Source organism: Thunnus albacares, chromosome 22 (genome assembly GCF_914725855.1).
Source record: "Thunnus albacares chromosome 22, fThuAlb1.1, whole genome shotgun sequence".
Lineage (NCBI taxonomy): Eukaryota > Metazoa > Chordata > Actinopteri > Scombriformes > Scombridae > Thunnus > Thunnus albacares.
The window spans coordinates 9,622,175-9,640,912 of NC_058127.1; the positions used below are offsets into that span (position 1 = coordinate 9,622,175).

The 18,738-nt window shown below is 38.3% G+C and overlaps 3 protein-coding genes across 3 annotated transcripts; 1 reads left to right on the forward strand and 2 right to left on the reverse strand.

Moving 5' to 3' along the window:
* Positions 1–997: 997 nt before the first annotated feature.
* On the forward strand, positions 998–7,192 carry LOC122973193 (kelch-like protein 33). The gene is made up of 4 exons (XM_044340523.1): positions 998–2,527; positions 3,891–4,830; positions 4,947–5,114; positions 5,744–7,192. The coding sequence occupies exons 1-4, from the start codon at positions 1,564–1,566 to the stop codon at positions 6,264–6,266; spliced, it is 2,595 nt and encodes an 864-aa protein (XP_044196458.1). The 5' UTR covers positions 998–1,563; the 3' UTR covers positions 6,267–7,192.
* An 85-nt stretch (positions 7,193–7,277) lies between these two features.
* On the reverse strand, positions 7,278–8,865 carry LOC122973194 (C1q-related factor-like). The gene is made up of 2 exons (XM_044340524.1): positions 8,684–8,865; positions 7,278–7,782 (listed from the first exon to the last, which is right to left on the reverse strand). Exons 1-2 carry the CDS (start codon positions 8,850–8,852, stop codon positions 7,502–7,504), a joined length of 450 nt encoding a protein of 149 aa, XP_044196459.1. The 5' UTR covers positions 8,853–8,865; the 3' UTR covers positions 7,278–7,501.
* A 6,421-nt stretch (positions 8,866–15,286) lies between these two features.
* Positions 15,287–18,061, reverse strand: LOC122973888 (complement C1q-like protein 4). The gene is made up of 4 exons (XM_044341692.1): positions 17,394–18,061; positions 17,234–17,299; positions 16,834–16,965; positions 15,287–15,939 (listed from the first exon to the last, which is right to left on the reverse strand). The coding sequence occupies exons 1-4, from the start codon at positions 17,572–17,574 to the stop codon at positions 15,659–15,661; spliced, it is 660 nt and encodes a 219-aa protein (XP_044197627.1). The 5' UTR covers positions 17,575–18,061; the 3' UTR covers positions 15,287–15,658.
* Between the last annotated feature and the right edge of the window lie 677 nt (positions 18,062–18,738).

Sequence of the window (18,738 nt, forward strand, 5' to 3'; positions counted from 1 at the left end):
TTTTCAATAGAAACTCACTGTGTGTTGACAAAATGAAGGTGTTGTTCCAGTGATCTTATCGGGCATTTGTGGGGTAAAATTGCAACAAAGCTTTAAGAGATCAGATATTCAACCAGAGGACCTTGGGTTTGTACTTGAAGGAAAAGAAAGTGGCTGCCCTGAAGTGTCAGACACTCTCTACCAACTGGCTCTACAGATGCTTGACCTCTGACCTCTGATGTGAACCATCCAACCTGCCCTCTTCCTTAATAAAATATAATTGGAGGAGAGCCACAGACAAATATCGTGTGTTCAAGCTCTATTTCAAAGGCATCTTACTTTTTCTCCAATTATTTCGGTCCAGATTGACCGAAAGTTTCTTCTATCAACCAAGCAAATCCAGTATATGTCTCTTGGTAACATCATCCAAAACATTTGACTCTTGTGTCTACTGTAGTGATTCTCTTTTCAAGTTTCTGTGATTTAACCTGATAAGAAAACTGTAAAGATTTCTCTGTCGTTACCAGAGCTGTTTTCAAAAGCAAACATCAGCTGACATTTGTAACAACGTGGTAATACAAGAAGCATATTTGTGAGGGTCACTGTTAGCTGCTGGTGAACGTGACCTGGCTATTTTTCAAATGAAGGTGACCCAGCTGTTTGCTTTCTCTGACAACACAAAGGGCAACAGGTGTAAATGTGTTCTTTCATTCCCCCTTGGCCTCCTTCTTACCCTCATGTCTCTCGATCCTTGACCCAGATTCCACAGTGTTTGGTTGTGGAGGACCAATGGGACCCCCCTTGTGACCCTCTAGGCATTTAATACTAAATGCCTAGAGGGTCACAAGGATACTAATCTCCAAGTCGTATGGCCCAGAATAAAAAATGCCTGCCAAGGCCCCAAGAATCTTGGTTCAGTCTCAGACAGGCAGAGGTCCAGCTGCCTGCAGGTCTAGATCACTGCCTTGTTTATTACTTGCTTGAGTCAAATCTTTACAGTATGAATTTAAGAACTGTTGAACAAGGAATTGGAGAAAATAGAATAAACTGCATGGTCTGTAAAATATGTTATCATAAATGATACAAGAGAAAATGCAAAATTAGGTAGCAAATTGAGGAAACAAAGGAAAAAAACTGAACAATGTATTAAGTTAAAAATGCATTTAGTGCATCAACTCATCACAAACCTGTTATGTCGTAGGTTGATACCCCAAATAGTCTTGAATTTCAATGACGTAGTGATATAGTAATCTGAGTATAGCCACTTGTTTGGTTATATGAGGATTCATGGGTACTCATGCCCTTCTCAAACATTCACGTGCAGGAGGAGAGAGAGAGGCAGGAGAGGATCAAACAGACAACACAGCTGGTGTCTGCAGACAGGATAAGAGGTGGAGCTGCTTGCAACAATAACAACAACATCCCAACAGTGGATTACTGCTGGACCTACATGCTTTTCTCTCTGCATCTTTTCTCATAAACTGTACAAAAAGTAAGTGACCAACCAATCTTTTGGCATCCTTGACGTGCTAATGTTTGGGGGGATTAAAGGGATTAGTAGAGATTATAAGTATACTGGGCAATATGGCACTAGCTAATCTACACTCCCAGAAGTGGGATGAATGGAAGACAGAAATGGAGGAGAAAGGGAGGATGAGATGGAGGGATGAGGATGAAGATTCTAATTTGACAGGATTTGAGGATGAAATGGAAAAAGGTGCAAATGAATTTTGCAACTTTGAAGGAATTAAGGATGAAGAGAGAGTTGTTGAGAAACTGCTAGATCCTGATGAAAAGTCATGGAGGAATGAAAACAGCACCCCGGGAGCCTGGACTTCTAAGGAAAGAAAAGACTCAATAACTCATGAAGAAGAGTTTCAAGAGCATGAAGACACACTTCAAGAGCAAGAGGAAGAGTCTACAGATGATGAGGAAGCAGGACTTTCAGTGGATGAAGACATAGATAGTGATGGTGAAAATGTGGTACAGATTTACTGCCAAGATGATTACCCCACACATATATTCCACATCTTGACAGAGTTCAGGGAATCCTCCCTTCTCACTGACCTTACTTTGAGCACAGAGGATGGGAAGACTTTCCATGTACACTCCCCTGTCCTAGCTGCTGTCAGCTCCCTCATCGAGGAAAGTCTGAGTGGAAGCGATGTAGAAAATGATCAAGTTGATGAAATCAAAGACAATGACAAAAGTGTTGGAGTGCAGAGGTGGTCAGTGTCTTTGGGTCCAGAGGTGGATCACATTGGATTAGAGGCGGTTGTGGAGTTTGCATACACTGGACTCATATCACGTTTGAACAGGGATACTGTGGACCAGATAAAGGCTGCTGCTAAAACACTGGGTGCTCCAAGGGTGTTGGATCTCTGTGCCAAAGAAGAGGAGAAGTCAACAAAAACTGGAGGACAGAAGAAAGAAGAAGGGATTTCTGCTGCTGAACAAATGATGATCAGTCTTCAGTCCATCAGACAGCTATGGATGGACAGAGCGGGCTGTGATGTCATTCTAAAAGCTCGCGGGGCATCATTTCATGGTGAGTAGGCCACCAAAGAGTTAGAAAACTGCATTACTGTGTGTTCAGACAGAACACAAAGCAAATTTTGGAGGCAGCACAATTGCATGCAAGTTAATATGAAGACCTGATTAGATGCCAATCCACCCAGGGTGGCTCAAATTGACCTGAAGACCATTTAAGTTGAATACGTTTTAACTTGAGCGACAATTTTGACAATTTTTCGTCACAAATTGTTTTGCATTGCAATTTGAAGCTCAGAGTTGCCCAGAGCCAGGACCTTCCAAATAAGGAGTGTGGGGTGTTGATTTTCATCGTCTAGAAACATGCCCTACTGCCTTTGAATGAAGCTAATGCTAGTTTACTGGGAATACCAAGCGGTGCACACTTGGGCTAACATTAGCTGACTACCACAGCAGGAATTGTTATCAAGTAACATTAAACTTAGTGAAATATTGCAATTGCAATATATTACATTACAAGATACTGACTCAGTGTGAGTCCAGTAGCCGGGGAGAGCAGCAAGTGAGCCAACTGTCACAGCTATCACAGCTGTCAATCAATAGCCACACGGCAGACATTAAAGCTACTATACGTCTTCAAATCTAATTAACAGAGAGATCATTTCCAAAATAAACACTTGCACACTTATTAGAGGGCAGAATTTAGCAATTGAGACCAAGTTGTTGAAAAAATGTATCAATAGTATTTCATGAGAGAAGTTGACACTTTTTGAATGGGAGGCTGCTGGAGTCAGGGAATGTTTGGAGCCAGCCTCTAATGGCATTGCATTTTAAGGTACTTCCACATTGGCTTCAACTTCAAGCCATGGTTTCCACTTGATCAGAAGTCATAGCCACACAGCCAAAATTTGCTTTGCTCTCTGTCTGAACACACCTTTAGACAAGACATTTATGTGAAAATAAGTTAATAGCCTACTTTGAATCACCTATACCCACTTAAGAGGCCTTAAATATCCTTCTTCTCCCAACTGAAATAGTGTTGTCAGGTGTGATACACGTGATACATGTCTTTGCCCTCAAGAAGTTACTAAATTAAATTTAGGACTGAAATCCAAATCGTCTCCTTGATGAGTGAGCTAACTAAACAATTTTTCATTTCTTTTTTTTTGACACGTACAGTATGTGTTTTGTGTTTTGACAAGACAATAATCAGTATAGATAAAATTATTATTTTTAAAAAAAAATATTCAGTGTAACTGACGTTCAGGTCATTACTGATTATCACGTTCAGGTAAAGGGGATAAAATGTAGGATGTTTTTGAAACTTCTTTTATTAAAAAACTGAATTACTGTTGAGTTCCTGATATGTTAGGTGGGATTACAGTGGATTTACATTGTACTTATAACCATTTTACCTTCAGTCCACAGAGTCATCCTGGCTGCAAGTAGTGACTACTTCCGTGGCATGTTCACCTTGGGGATGAGGGAGTCCCTTCAGCCTTGTGTCACCCTCCCCTTCCTTTTAGCTTCAGAGCTGGAAGTTCTGATTGGCAGCTCCTACAGCGGTGCTGTCCCCCTCAGCTGGAGTTGTGTCTTTGAAATCACTGGCACCTCCCTTCAACTCCAGTACCAACCTGCCCTCTCCTTGTGCCTTAGCTTCCTGCAACAAGAAATAAATCCCCACTCCTGCCTGGATGTGGCAGCTTTTGCTGAGGCCTATGACATGGTGCCGCTTCTTGAAGTCGCTGATGATTTCGTCTTGCGGCAATTCCAAAAGGTGGCTTGCACCTCAAAGTTCAAGGACCTGCCAGCCAAACACCTCCTTAAGTACCTGAACAGCTGCTCACTGTGTGTTCCATCTGAGCTTGTTGTATTCAAAGCAGTGGTTGCCTGGATCCAAGCCAAGCCAAAGAGAAGGGTGAAACTCGCCAATGAACTAATGAAAACCATCCATTTTCCCCTGATGACTTTTAAGGAATTCAAAGAGGTTAAGTCTCTGAACATGTGGTCTGATCACAGCCTAGCAGAACTCTATGAAGCAGTTTTTGAAGATTTCTGCTCCAATGAGACGGCACCGCAAAGTCAGTGCCGCATATATCTGCCGAAAGACAGTCTGGTCTTGATTGGAGGTGACCAGATCTGTGAGGACCTGGGTGACCGCAGCATCAGCAGGGAACTCTGGTTTGGGAATTCCCTGGTGAACCATACAGGGATTAAAAAGGCCATGGAGTGGAGAAGGTTGGGAGAGATGCCAGAGCCAGCAAGGTTTAGACATGAGGTGGCTGTACTCAATGGACAACTGTACATGTTTGGAGGCAAGAGGTATTATGGCATCAATGACACCTTGGATTCTGTTTATAGGTGAGAAAGGGTAATTTTGGATCCCATCAAAAAATGTGCATTTTTGACCATTTACAGCTTTTAATACTTGTTTTACTGTCTCTGACCTCATATGTGTCTCCTTTAACCACAACTAGGTATGACCCTCTTCAAAACAGCTGGGAGAAACTGGCTGAAATGCAAGAAAAGAGATGTGCTTTCTCTGTTGTTGTGCTGGATGGAAACATATATGCCATTGGCGGACATTGTGACCCTGACTATATAGAGAGTGTGGAACAGTACAGCCCCACTGCAAACTCTTGGGGGTATGTTGGAAGGAATATTTGGTTTTTAAAGTGTGCTATATTTTTTATGTATTTGGAGTCTTGCCAACAATTTTCAAGGAACCATCTACCACCTGGTACCTGGTACCTAATAGATGTGGCCAAGTAGCATCTGTCTGCTATGTAGACATCGATGGCTTGCTGACCAAACGTAATGCTTTGCTCGCTACAATCTTTTATTGTACCACAACAATCTGGTACATTTTCAAAATTATTTCCAAAAGCAATTCAGTAATTTCAGGTGTTCAAATCCGATGATTCCAAAAGAGAAGGGACTTTAAATACAGCCATCAGAGGATGCTCTATGCTAACTGTACAGTTCTTTAAGACAGAGAATCATGGCCTAGCACAAAAATGTTCTATGCTGAATTTGGGTGATATCACAAAATAACAACAGTCATGGTTGTCTCTGTGTAAGTAAAGGCTTTAATGAAAATTAACTGGATGTTGTTGAGAGGCTGAAGTTTGTCAGATGTAGGCCCTTTTCATGGAGGACATTTTGACATGTCACAGTAGGAAAAATCACATATATAAAAGCATTTGGGAAAATAACTTAGATTTCAAAGTTTTAACCTTTGAAAGTAAATACTCAAATATCTTCTCTGTTTCAGCTTTACCTGTCCTTTGGATCTGCCTCTAAGCGGGCATGTTGCAAAGGTTTTACAAGGGCAGATCTTCGTCTCAGGAGGGCTGAACAGTGATTACCAGTGTCTGGCATCCATGTTTCTGTATCACCCAGAGACAGGAAGCACCTATCTGGCAAACATGACTCAACCACGTGCTCACCACTGCATGGAGACCCTGGGTGACCGTCTCTATGTGGCAGGCGGAATCACCACAGACGCTAACATGACCATCATAGACCACCTAGCTTGTGAGGTGTACAATCCAATGGCTGACTCCTGGACTGCCATCATATCTCTGCCAGTGCCACATGTCGGAGCAGGAAGTGCTGTTTTGGAGGGGAAGTTTTATGTGCTTGGCGGGTACAGCCAAGAGGACTTTAGTGAAACTAAGATAGTCCATCGTTATGATCCTGCCATACACAGATGGGAGAACATGGGCAAGATGCCTGGGCCAAACAATGACATACGAGCATCTTTGCTGTGTTTGCCATTACATATGCGATTGTAAGAGGTGGAGGAAATGTCAAATGTCAAGGTTTAATGATGCTGAATTAGTTATTGCATGGTAGTAACAGTTGTATTTTGTTAAAGCTATGAAGTATGTTTTAATCGAAATATGCTCTAAAGCATATCTTAATATTGAGAGGCTCATTGAACAGCCTGGCAGCAGTACAGTGATATTTCCTTCTTACGCTTTTAAGCGAGCCTCACCCTTCTAACCAATCAGAGAAGGCCAAAGTCAGGGGTGGGAGCTCATGGCTGTCAATAAATACATGAACCGACTTATTGCCTACTACTCCTCTCATACCGGGGCTCCAAGCTAGCATTAGCTGAGAGTACAGGTAAAGGGCTTTGAGGACCACAACGGAGCAAAGAGAAGGAGGGGAGAAAGGAGCAGAGTAGTTTGCTTTACATTTTCATGCTAGCGCTAGCTTGGTTTCCAGAGCTTGCATATTGTAGCTTTAAAAAAAAGAAGCAAACATTCTTTCATTGTATAGGATGTAAGGATGTTTATGACTCTTAGAATCATACAATACTATGATTCTTGATCATGATGAATTTATGTAGTTACATCTACTATCTACTTAAATTTTTAGCATGCTTACTGTAATATATAGGCTACAGTATGTTATCCGGTGCATTTTTGGTGCTATGTGTTCAGATTGACACTGTATTCAAAGTGTTCATGGTTTGGATGGGGATTGTACAATAATTAGTTAATAACAACTGAAAATTAATACAAATATTTTTTACTCCTATTACTGCTTTAACCAAGAGGGATCAGCTCCTACATCAGACTTTCAGAGAGTGCAGAGAGCAGTGTTTAGTCACCAAAGAAAGGAAAAGAGACAATATAAAAAGTTTTTTGTTTTTCATTTATTGTTCTGAAGATGTTCACAAACTATCCTTTCATTAAAAGTTACTTGAAAAATAGGTGTTGGTTTTTGAGGTTTTTTTCAATCAAAGTTAATTTTTTAATATTGATAGTTCATGTTCATGTTCATGTTTATAGCACAATATCGTACAAAAGCAATTTAAAGAGCTTTACAAAGTGATAGAACAGTAGGTAGACATGTTTATCTTATTTGAGCCAAGATAATTATAATGTTGAATTTTCATATCAGCACATGACTAACGACAGTGCCACGATCTCAAGGAACTGGTTTTACAAACACTACTATTATTGCACGAGTGTCTCTCCTCAGGATATAACCATAATGTAAATGTGTGATGTCTGATCATCTACACAGTGAAGAGGACAAAACCGCTGAAGGTTGTGTGTCCACTCAGGTTATCAAACACTCTACTGTCGTCCCACAGTTCCATGTGCACCTTATCGCCAGTGACCAGTTGCAGAACAATAGCATTACTGCTACTGTCTGAGGCGTCAGCTGAACGGTGATCATAGATTGAAACCTGATGGACGCCATTCTTTATTAAAATGGCCCCCATGTTATGACTGTTGTAGCCATAGGTGCTGAAGCTGAAGTAGTAGAGACCGTTCACTGGTGCTGTGAAGATCCCTGCAACAATGCAAAAACAAGCAGATTCAAGAAGTTTTACTCAAATTACAAATAGGTTTGAGTTTTATTGTTCACATTTTTCTAAGAGGCAGGGCCAAACCTTAGCGTGTGCAGTCAAATAATTATGTTTTCTCAGAACCAGAGTTAGCTAACAGGAGACTCATAATATTACCAATTCATTTATGATTGAGAATAGTCTATAGCTGTAATGTCTTTCCTTTATTTATTGTAAATATAATGTTACTCAGGATTAGTTGGCCCACACAATTGAATTTTGACTCAGTCAATGACACTACTGTATGTCCATTGTGCAACTTAAAGCATCATTAATAAAGTTCAATATTCACTCTCCTTTTAGCTCTATTTTGTTTTTTTTCACTAACTCTTGAGGCAAATATTTCTCTTTAGCTGTTAGATGCTTAACTATGTTCCTCATCTAGTTGCTACCTTTGTCTAACTGCCATGTGGTGCTGTACAGGTAGGGTACAGTCAGTTTATCAGAGCCTTTTGCTGAAAAAGCTGCCTGCATTTACTGGAAACAAGGTTTATGAGAGTAGCTTTTTGGGCCAGAACACCAAAACAGTGATCCAAAATAGACGAAACACAGAACCAAAAAGAACAAAGCGATGATAATTCTTTATGGGTTCGTCAGTAAAGCTGACAACTTTCACATAACACTTAGTCGTATAATCTATTGTTAATATAAAAATATTGTCTAGTGCAGTTTTAAACTCCAGTCAGCACCACAAAAAGCACAAGAATACAGTAGAAACCTGAGATAGCATTGGCAAATTCTTGTTTGATCTTTTACAGCCTTAGGACATTTAGTGCAATTTATTGGCTTATCTACAAGCACATCTGAGGTGCACACAGGCAAACACACACACACAGTCTACAGTACCTATATATTGATTGTAACCATTGCCAGTATTTGAGAAGACCCTTTTGAAAACCAGGATCTTGTCTGCACTGGGTCCTCTGTAAACATAACCAGAGTTTGACAAAGAGGCGGAGAACGCAATCTTCGGAGCAGCTGTGGAGAGGCAGTTACATGGAGAAATTATAACCATTAAAACCCTCACAGACAAGAACACACACAGGTGGTTAATTTTAAAGTTCTTCAACTGTATTATCATCATATGCAATATAATCATATACACATAAATCATCTCTTTTGGTTGAGGGATCTCTCCCACATTTAGAGTAATTTGTCTACTAAAATTTCAAAGATTTATGCCAGCATGATCACAGAAAATTTAAATAAAATAATGATTATCATTTGCTGTTATTTTTGGGTGCATAATATTGAACACAGAAACACAGAAAGTTTTACACTTTAAAATTGTTTTCATGAGTTGGATGAGAAAATGCCCTGAATAAAATGTATTCATATGGAATTGCTATGACTATTGTTGTTCTAAGCTTTCAGTGCAAAACTCAATCAACGAAAAGCTGAAGTTGTTAAATTTCTGGAAGAAACAAGGAGCAAATTCAGGCATGTTGATGAAAAGTAGAAAATACAAAACACTACAGTGGACCACCAGGAGGCTGACATTGACACTCTTGAGAGTGAGACTCCAAGTAGGTGTAAAAATTATTAAATACTTCTTACCCCTAATTTTTTAAAATACTTTATTGCAATGTTTTCTTTATCATCTTCCAGACATTAGTTTACTTCAGAGTCCATTGCACATTTTTTTTATACTTTTCATACAAGTTACATTAATAAATAACAGAAAATGACTGAGAAACACAAACCTAAGTAAACCAAAAAATGAGAGGAGAAAAAAAAACTTTTTAGCACATCAAAGGTGTTGTCTTGAGTCTCAAGATCTTGTCTGATCTTACCTTCCAGAGCATCAACCTTTTGTTGCAGTGTCATCAGGATGCTATCAAGGTGTTAAGTGTTTTTGTAATTTGAGCACTAAGTTGGTGTGTCTTGGGGTGGTTCTGGATCACACGTCCGTTCATCTGGGAGTTTGGAAGATGCAAGCCTGAATAAAGCAAGGAGGAAAAGCATCTTCATGGCCATTTTCAGAGATAAGATAGCTTCTCTACTCAACAGCTATCTGGCAAATTAATGTTCCTGTGGTGGCTCTCGTGAGGCAGCTCCTTTTATCTTCGACAGGACAGCCCAAATCTTATAATGAGATGCATTAAGAACTTTCTCACATGAATGTCATTTAGGGAATGTCCCTCGCCACTCACAAACAACCAGGAGACAACTGAGCCAGAAAGTCTCTTCAATTTTCTGTCTTGTGTAGTCTACTCTTATCCTTTGTCTACCTATCCCATGTAGAAAAAAAGCTGCAACTCGTCTTTGTTTTTTGTCCACACACTAAATAGTCACCACAATGTCCTAGTAAATGTCTTGACCAATTTTGGTTGTTTGAACCATAAACAACATGCGTGGGTCTATTATATTGTTGGTTGTTTACAAATTGTGTTATTTTAAAGCGACAACACAATGGGATAAGTCCTTTTTCACAAAAACCATTCCAATTTGGTCATGTCTCAGGTCAAACATTTCAGTTGACAGATAACAAAAAAGTCACATGGATTCAGGGATTGAGTGACTTCATTTGGATGCATCTCAAAACTTTTGTGGTGGAGACAGATGTCCTCAACAATCAGTTATGCTAGTAACTGTGCAACATGTGTGCAACTGTGCAAAGATAGCATTTATGTCAATAAGAGACGGTTCCTGGGGGACTTTGGAAGGGGATGACCTGTAATGTCACATTTTGATTTTCTGTGTGCAATGATTGAGGGCTGCTAGGCCATGTGTATTGTGAGAAATGTGGAAAATGCCAGGTACAATTGATTGTACCTGGCAGTTTAGATGAATCATGTCTGGATTATTACCAAAGTGTCAAGGTCAAGCGAGGTGGAGTTTAGAAAATAAGCTCTGCATTAGGAGGGGTTATGAGAGGTATATAATTTAATGTTTTATGATTTTGCATTAGGTTATTTATCACAGGATCAAGGCCAGGTTTGCTTTGTATTTCTCTTTAGGCAGAGTAAACCTATTCACATTGAAATCTACCAGCTTCCAGTGTATTTATTTGAGTCTTTTTTTTTTTTTTTTACCACAACACTTTACATAAAGTACATTTAAACTGTTGACTCTAGAGTATGATTGATGTTCCTTCATGTCCTCTGTCTGTCTGTGTCATCTCCTGTTAATGCAACCTCAGCTGGTACCTCAAGCACTTACTGTCAAAAGAACCTCTTTGTTGATGTCAAATCCAGTTTTGCTATCAAGAGTTTCTGTAGCCATGTGCTCTAAACTGAGGTATATTGTCTTGATGGCAGATCGAAAATTTGTAAAAAAAAAAAAAAAAAGACATATTATATTTCGTGTTGAAGTCAGGAATGAGGAACATGAGGTGCAGAAGAACAGTGGGTATGCTTTACGTTGGAACGAGGATGTAGACAAGAAAAATGCTGATCAGTGTGATAACTGATGACACAGGTATGCTGACAGACAGGCCACATTAACCCAGTGATGTAGTGTATGCAAGTCAAACCAGTCTAAAAAGGTTGTACAATGTCAGCTACTTTGGGCTGAAATAGTTTAATTTTCATGAATTTGTGTTCATTAAAATTACATTTCTTATTGTAGGGCAGTAACTTATCAGTTCTATTGTAATTTTGAAGAAACACTTGATGTAAATTAGCCCTATATCCTTTACTTTTTGCTTTTTCATATTAGGGCTTTGATTTTGTTTTCATTGGTTCCCTTTGAAACAACTACACACATTAACAACTTTGATGCATTATACTGTGGAATACAAGCACCAGGAGGTTAATTTTTTCCTTTGTTTTTGGATCAGTGTTTTTCAAAGTCCAATAGAGCCAATACAACAAATGAATATGGGAACTTCTATAATAAATGGTTGATGGTAACTTCTCTTTAAAAAAGTTAAACCTGTTGAGTGGGGAGGTTGTTCCAGTTCAGGTGTCATGACCCAAAGCAGTTGTGAGATCAAGTTCAAGTTCAGTCTTGATGTCTCAGGTAAAATATACTTGTTAAAATCAAATTCAATAACTCCAAAAAAATCAAGATCAACACTGTCAAACATATTTGGTAAAGAAAAAAGAAATCTAAAACAAGCCTGTATCAAGATTACGTATATATGAGAGCATCATATATACATACACACTTTCTATACTGTACAGGTCGCCATATACACACAAACACATTTCTGTTTTTAAGCAACACTGCCCTCTGCTGCTCTACAGATATATAGTACAAAGTATGATGCAATGTGCATTTTTCATTTCTCTGTCAGCCACTCTTGCTTCATTTAGGGATATGCAGAGAGCCCAGTATTTGTATTTGTGTTTATATTTGTTGAGGCAGCAAAATTAATTATATTTGTATTAGTATTTTAGTAAAAGTGGAAATCGCTGTAAAAATACAGTTTTTGTTTTTATTACACTTTTATTTTTAGGATATTAATGTGTTAAAATAAGTCAAAAAAGTAACAGAGCGAATCTGATGAAGCAACATGCGAAACGTGCAGTTCACTCTTTTTGTTTTTTAATGTAATCCCTTAATAAATAGTGTCTATCCTAGTATCCAGGTGTGCACTGGAAACCTTTTTTGACTTACTGTAATTTGCCCTGAATCAGCTGGCACCTAGGAGAGAGGCACTGCTGTGCGGGGTATCTTCATCTTTTTGTTAAAATAAGCGTTTATGAATAAACTATCTTATGAAGGAGGTCCCCACACTGGGTCTTGAACTTGAGTCTCCCAGATCATAGTCATAGTCATAGCGCTGACTACTGAACTAAAACCAACTTCTCTGCAAACGTGCAGCCAGATGTCTACTTATTTATACACCCCTAACTTAGAGACAGCACAGTGTGTAATGTGAAGAACTTCAAAGGCAATTCTTGCTTTGCATTTTTCATTTATTGCCTATTTTTTACAACCTAACTTTGTGGAAAGGAGAAAGGGAACAACAGGGTATGGAGAGTCCCTTGAGAGCACTTCACTTGTGTCAGTAGCTCAGCTTAATCTCGGGGGAACATCCCCAACTCTGGGAGTGATGTCCAAATAAGGAAATGTGCATCATGTAGCAGGTAGATGTGACCCCCCTAGTTGCAACCTGCTGATAGACGTAACAGCGGAGCAGAGGAGGAGAAAGACAGAGATAGTGATGTAACCGACCTGTGTGCTGGTATTTAACATGTTTTTTTTTTCTTCCCAAAAACAAATGATTTTTAAAATATTTGTACAAAATAAATGTTCATAAAAAACCCACTATTTGTGCTTTGCTGAATAACATATTTGTATTTGTTATTTATTATTCGCCCACCTCTAGCTTCATTATTTGGTTCTTGCAACTCAAAGCTAAGCCATTAAATCAAACAAAAAATAATAATAAACCTGAAGGCTTCAAAGAATGTAGACTTATCCAAACTGAACTGTATGATCATTTGCAAAGTCTGAATTACTTTGTGGGAAATCCCAAACAGTCTAACATAAAAGTACTTCACCATAGTGCATGTTATGTCTCTTGATACATTCCTTTTTATATTTCAAATATGAAACCAGTTGTACCACTTCACTTCAGGCAAGCCCAAGCTAAACTGACAATAAACATTCTTAAACAACAACAACAAAAAAAGGCCCTTAAAACAAATTGAAATTGTGAACTGAAGTCTTTGAAGGGTTATCACTGTGCATCATCATTCCTTTAAAATGACTGTTAGATTAATAGAGCATGATTGATTATGAATCATGTGCCCTCCGGATACGTTTCACTCATTGTGCCTAATGACTGTGACGTGTGCAGGTATGTTTACCTGTAGGTTAAGTTGCAAGGTCACTTTTGAGTCATAGAGCATCACAAAATATCTGAAACCGTAAATCATATAAGGTAATGGCACCTAAGGACTCTCTTAAGTGAAGAGAACAGGTATATAAGCATCCACAATCTGCAAGGAAAATATCCAAGAGAACACAAAACTACGATTGAAGAAATGGAGATCAGGTCTTTGCTTCTGTTGACCCTTTTGGGATTGTTGTTTGTGGAGCCAGGTTTTGGACAGATAGGTAACATGGACATTAGTGACTGGCTGAGAACTCAAATGGAGTTAATAAAGAACATAGACAACAAACTGAAAGATGTCAGAATGATATTGAAGCACTGGAGGCTAGGCTCAAAGCCACTGTAGAGATGACACAGAAAGTTAAAGTGAACTCAGTCACAGACTGAAGAAAGAGAATGAAGGTACAAGAATGAAATTAACACGTATTTCTGCCCAAAATTGTAAGTAATGCACTTTTTCTTTGTCATTAATTAACTACGTACATTATGTACTTTTACAGACCTGCAAACGAGACCGAATGCCAAAGAGGAGGAGATTGACAAGCTGAAACAGAGTGGCGGTTATGGCAAGTTGATCAAAGTTAGTGTAGGTTGCTATGTGCACATATCTTTTGGTACTTTTGTACAGGTGAGACTCAGGTGAGTTTGTAGTTGATTGTGTCCCCTTTTAGTTTTTAGAGTTGAGAACTAAATTTTGGTTCAAATTACTAAAGAGTTTGATTCACAGAGTTTCATGTGGACAACGTTTAGGTCTAAATAAATTTGAGTGTCTACACTGTACAGCTGTTATACAGTGTATTTTTGGTGCTATGTATTCAGATTGAAGGTACTGTATTCAAAGTGTTCATGGTTTAAATTGGAATGGTACAATAATTATTTCAATAACAACTTAAGATTAATAAAATATTTTTACACCCTTTACTGCTGTACTGAAGAAATCACCATTTCCTATTTGTTTGGCTCCTTCACTACCTTCACTCCCAATTCTTTCCATTCCACCCTGCATTCTGATCAATTGATCCCAATTGATCAGAATGCACCTGGGTCCCTGCCTCCACTTGTTTACCTGCTTAATTTGCAACTTAAGTTGCTGCATTGTCTCTGTTCATGATTACTGGTAAGTCAAACTTCATTTTACTCTTGAATGTTTATTATATTCCTGCTATGTCTGTATCTTTTACTAGTATGTAAGTTACCTAAAAGAGTTTAAATACTTATCCTTATCTTTGAAGTGTGAATACCTCAAGAGTGATCTGAATTTGATTTATTGTGTTCATGTGCATTGTTAATTGTGTTTTAACCTCCTGTTTATTTTGTTTGTATTTCCCCATATCCTCATATTCAACTTTTCACCAGCCCATGTGTGTCTGTTTTTTACCATGTGATAAAAGCGTCTGCTAAATGAAATTGTAAGATTGTGTAAGATTGTATAAATAAATCACCATTCACTGAACTCTGAATATTGGACATTCATTCTTCTGACTTTCTGACTATAATGATAGTCACCATCCTGTCCTGACATCCTGAAGTCACTAGTGAAACCAGAAATCCTATCTTATAACTGCCTTAACCAATTATGAAAACAAGAGGGAGCTGTTCCTACATCACACCTTCAGATGGTGCAGAGAGCAGTGTTTAGTCACCAAACATAGGAAGGGAGACAATGTAAAAAGTTTTTTATTTTGCATTTATTGTTCTGAAGATGTTCACAAACTCTACTTTCATTAAAAGTTCATTGAAATAGGTGTTGGGTTTTTGTATTTTTTTTTTTTTTTTAAGTTTTTTTAAAAGTTTTTTTTAATAGTTCATGTTTATAACACAATATCATACAAAAGCAATTCAACGCTTTACAAAGTGATAGAACAGTAGGTAGACATGTTTATCTTATTTGAGCCAAGATGATTAGAATTTTCATATCAGCATATGCCTAACGACAGTGATCTCAAGGAACTAGTTTTACAAGCATTATTATTGTTGCATGAGTGTCTCTCCTCAGGATATAACCATAATATAAATGTGTGATATCTGATCATCTACACAGTGAAGAGGAGAAAACCACTGAAGGTTGTGTGCGCATTATGGTTATCAAACACTCTACCGTCATCCCACAGTTCCATGTAAACCTTATCGCCAGCAACCAGTTGCAGAACAACAGCATTACTGCTACTGTCTGAACCATCATCTGAAAGGTTATCATAGGTTGAAATCTGACGGCCACCATTCTTCATTAAAATGGCCCCCATGACATGAGTGTTGTAGCCATAGGTGCTGAAGCTGAAGTAGTAGAGACCGTTCACTGGTGCTGTGAAGATTCCTGCAACAGAGCAAAAACAAGCAGATGCAAGAAGTTTTATTCAAATTACAAGTAGGTTTGAGTTTTGTTCACATTTTTCTGAGAGGCAGGGCCAAACCTTAGTGTGTGGATCTGTGTGCTCTATTTTGTTTTTTTTACTAACGCTTGAGGCAAATATCTGTCTCTTTAGCGGTTAGATGCTTAACCATATTCCTCAGGTAGTTGCTAACTTTGTCTGCCTGCCATTTGGTGCTGTACAGGTAGGGTACAGTCAGTTTATCAGAGTCTTTTGCTAAAAAAAAAACAAAAAAAAAAAACTGCCTGCTTCTTCTGGAAACAAGGTTTATGAGAGTAGCTTTTCAGGCCAGGAAACCAAAACAATGATCCAAAGTAGACGAAAACACAGAACAGAGAAGAACAAAACAGTCGGGTAATAATTCTCTATGGGTTTGTCAGTAAAACCGACAACTTATATATAACACTTAGTCATTTTATCCATTGTTAATATGAAAATATTGATTAGTGCAGCTTAAACTTCAGTCAGCATCACAAAAAGCACAAGAACACAGTAGAGACTTGAGTCAAACAGCATTAGCAAATTCCTGTTTGATCTTGTTTGAAATACCAGAACCAGATGTGTTAGTTTTACAGCCTTAGGACATTTAGTGCAACTTGATTGACTTATCGACAAATACATCTGAGGTGCACACAGGAAAACACACACACACAAACACACACACACACATTAGTGTTTCATAACTTGAGATGACGTAACATTGACTTACCAAGTCTGATTTACGTTAAGGGGACTTGCTTTTTGTCCCCATAAGGGAGGCGGGTCCCCACAACATGACAGCGTAAACAGATTCATGTTCCTATGAGGAATACTTGGTCCACACACACAGTCTACAGTACCTGTATCTTGACTGTAACCACTGCCAGTGTTTGAGAAGACCCTTTTGAAAACCAGGGTCTTGTCTGCACTCGGTCCTCTGTAAATCTCGCCAGAATTCACCAAAGAGGCGGAGAATGCAATCTTAGGAGTATCTGTGGAGAGGCAGTTACATGGAGAAATTATAAACATAAAAACAATCACAGACAAGAACACACACAGGTGTTTTTTTTTTTTTTTTTTTTTTTACAAATCTTCAAAGCTTTATCAACATAAACAATATAATCATATACATATACAGTGTATACATCATGATCACAGGAATTTTACTAATTACTTGAAATCTAAATAATTAAAATAATACAGTACTGAAGTACAATATTGAACAGTGGTAACACAAACTTTCATATTTGATCATCTTACCATTACCAACATTCTGTTTCAGCTTGTCAATCTCCTCCTCTGTGGCATTCAGTCTCATTTGCATGTCTGTAAAGTACATTTTTAAGTCAATTAATGACAAAGAATAAACGCATTCCTTATAATTTCAGCAGAAATATCTGTGATAATTATATTCTCATACCTTCATTCTCTTTCTTCAGTCTGTCCACTTCAGCTTTCTGTGTCATCAGCTCCTCTACAGTCGCATTGAGCCTGTCCTCCAGTGCTTCAACATCAATCTGACATTCTTCTACATGTTTCAGTTTGCCGTCCACAAACAAGAATCCCAAAAGGGTCAGCAGAAGCAGAGACCTGAACTCCATTTCTTCAATTGTGATTTTGTGTTATCTTATTTTTCCTTGCAGACTGTGGAGGCTTATATACCTGCTCTCTTCATTGAGGAGGGTGCTTAGGTGTCAGTGAGTAAGCAGTGTTGAGGTGCTAGTTCAAGTCGTGTCCCGGCAGGCCTACTGGGAGGATTTTGTGAGTGTGTACCAGTAAAATATCTAAAACTGTGTAGGGCTAGATATCGGTACTCATACCGAAATAACCCAGTACCAAGTAGTATCAGAACTTCTCCAGTTAAGGGACTTAGTGTATTTCCACACACTGTATATGTTTTCAAGCAGCTTCAAATGAGAAGGGCTTCATTTCATTGGAAAATATTAGATTTTAAAGATTATTGCCTGTGCATACAAAATTATAGCAGGATTGATTTTCTGGGAGTCAGTCAGTCATTTTTTAAAAAAAATGATGATGCACAGTGATGACACTTCAGAGACTTTTTCAATGTCAGATTATCTGCCTGTCTCTTTTTTAGTGTAAGTGAAGTATAACACAGTTATTAAAATATTTGTTTTAAGGGCCATTTTGTCTTTATTTAAGAATGTTTACTGTCAGTTCAACTTGGGTTTGCCTGAAGTGAAATGATACAGCTGGTTTCATATTCCCAGATGTCAATTAAGAATCAATCAATAAACAAAATATAAAAAGGAAAGTATCAAGAGACATCACATGCATGATGTTAGACTGTTTAGGATTTCCCACAAAGCAATTCAAATCTTGCAAATGATCATACAGTTCAGTCTGGACAAGTCTATGTTCCTTGAAGCCTTCAGGTTTATTAACTTTTTTTGTTTAATGGCTTAGCTTTCAGTTGCAAGAAGCAAATAATGAAGCAAGAGTGGCCGAGAGAGAGATGAAAAATGCAAATTGCATCATACTTTGTGCTATATACGTAGAGCAACAGGGAGCAGTGTTGCGTAAAAACAGAAATGTGTGCATGTGTTAATGTGGCGACCTGTACAGTATAAAAGGTGGACTTTGAAAAACACTGATCCAAAAACAAAGGAAAAAATTAACCTCCTGGTGCTTGTATTCCACAGTATAATGCATTGAAGTTGTTAATGTGTGTAGTTGTTTCAATCAAAATCAAAGCCCTAATATGAAAAAGCAAAAAGTAAAGGATATAGGGTTAATTTACATCA

What these genes read in the sequence shown, in the direction of transcription:
- LOC122973193 (XM_044340523.1), top strand. Translation starts at nt 1,564, where the DNA reads ATGGCACTAGCTAATCTACACTCCCAGAAGTGGGATGAATGGAAGACA. An exon ending in TCGCGGGGCATCATTTCATG is followed by an intron (nt 2,528 to 3,890) that starts GTGAGTAGGCCA and finishes TTTTACCTTCAG; the next exon opens with TCCACAGAGTCATCCTGGCT. An exon ending in ACCTTGGATTCTGTTTATAG is followed by an intron (nt 4,831 to 4,946) that starts GTGAGAAAGGGT and finishes AACCACAACTAG; the next exon opens with GTATGACCCTCTTCAAAACA.
- LOC122973194 (XM_044340524.1), bottom strand. Translation starts at nt 8,852, where the DNA reads ATGGTTATAATTTCTCCATGTAACTGCCTCTCCACAGCTGCTCCGAAG. An exon ending in TGGTTACAATCAATATATAG is followed by an intron (nt 7,783 to 8,683) that starts GTACTGTAGACT and finishes GCATTGTTGCAG; the next exon opens with GGATCTTCACAGCACCAGTG.
- LOC122973888 (XM_044341692.1), bottom strand. Translation starts at nt 17,574, where the DNA reads ATGGAGTTCAGGTCTCTGCTTCTGCTGACCCTTTTGGGATTCTTGTTT. An exon ending in ACTGAAGAAAGAGAATGAAG is followed by an intron (nt 17,300 to 17,393) that starts GTATGAGAATAT and finishes TGTACTTTACAG; the next exon opens with ACATGCAAATGAGACTGAAT. An exon ending in TGGTTACAGTCAAGATACAG is followed by an intron (nt 15,940 to 16,833) that starts GTACTGTAGACT and finishes GCTCTGTTGCAG; the next exon opens with GAATCTTCACAGCACCAGTG.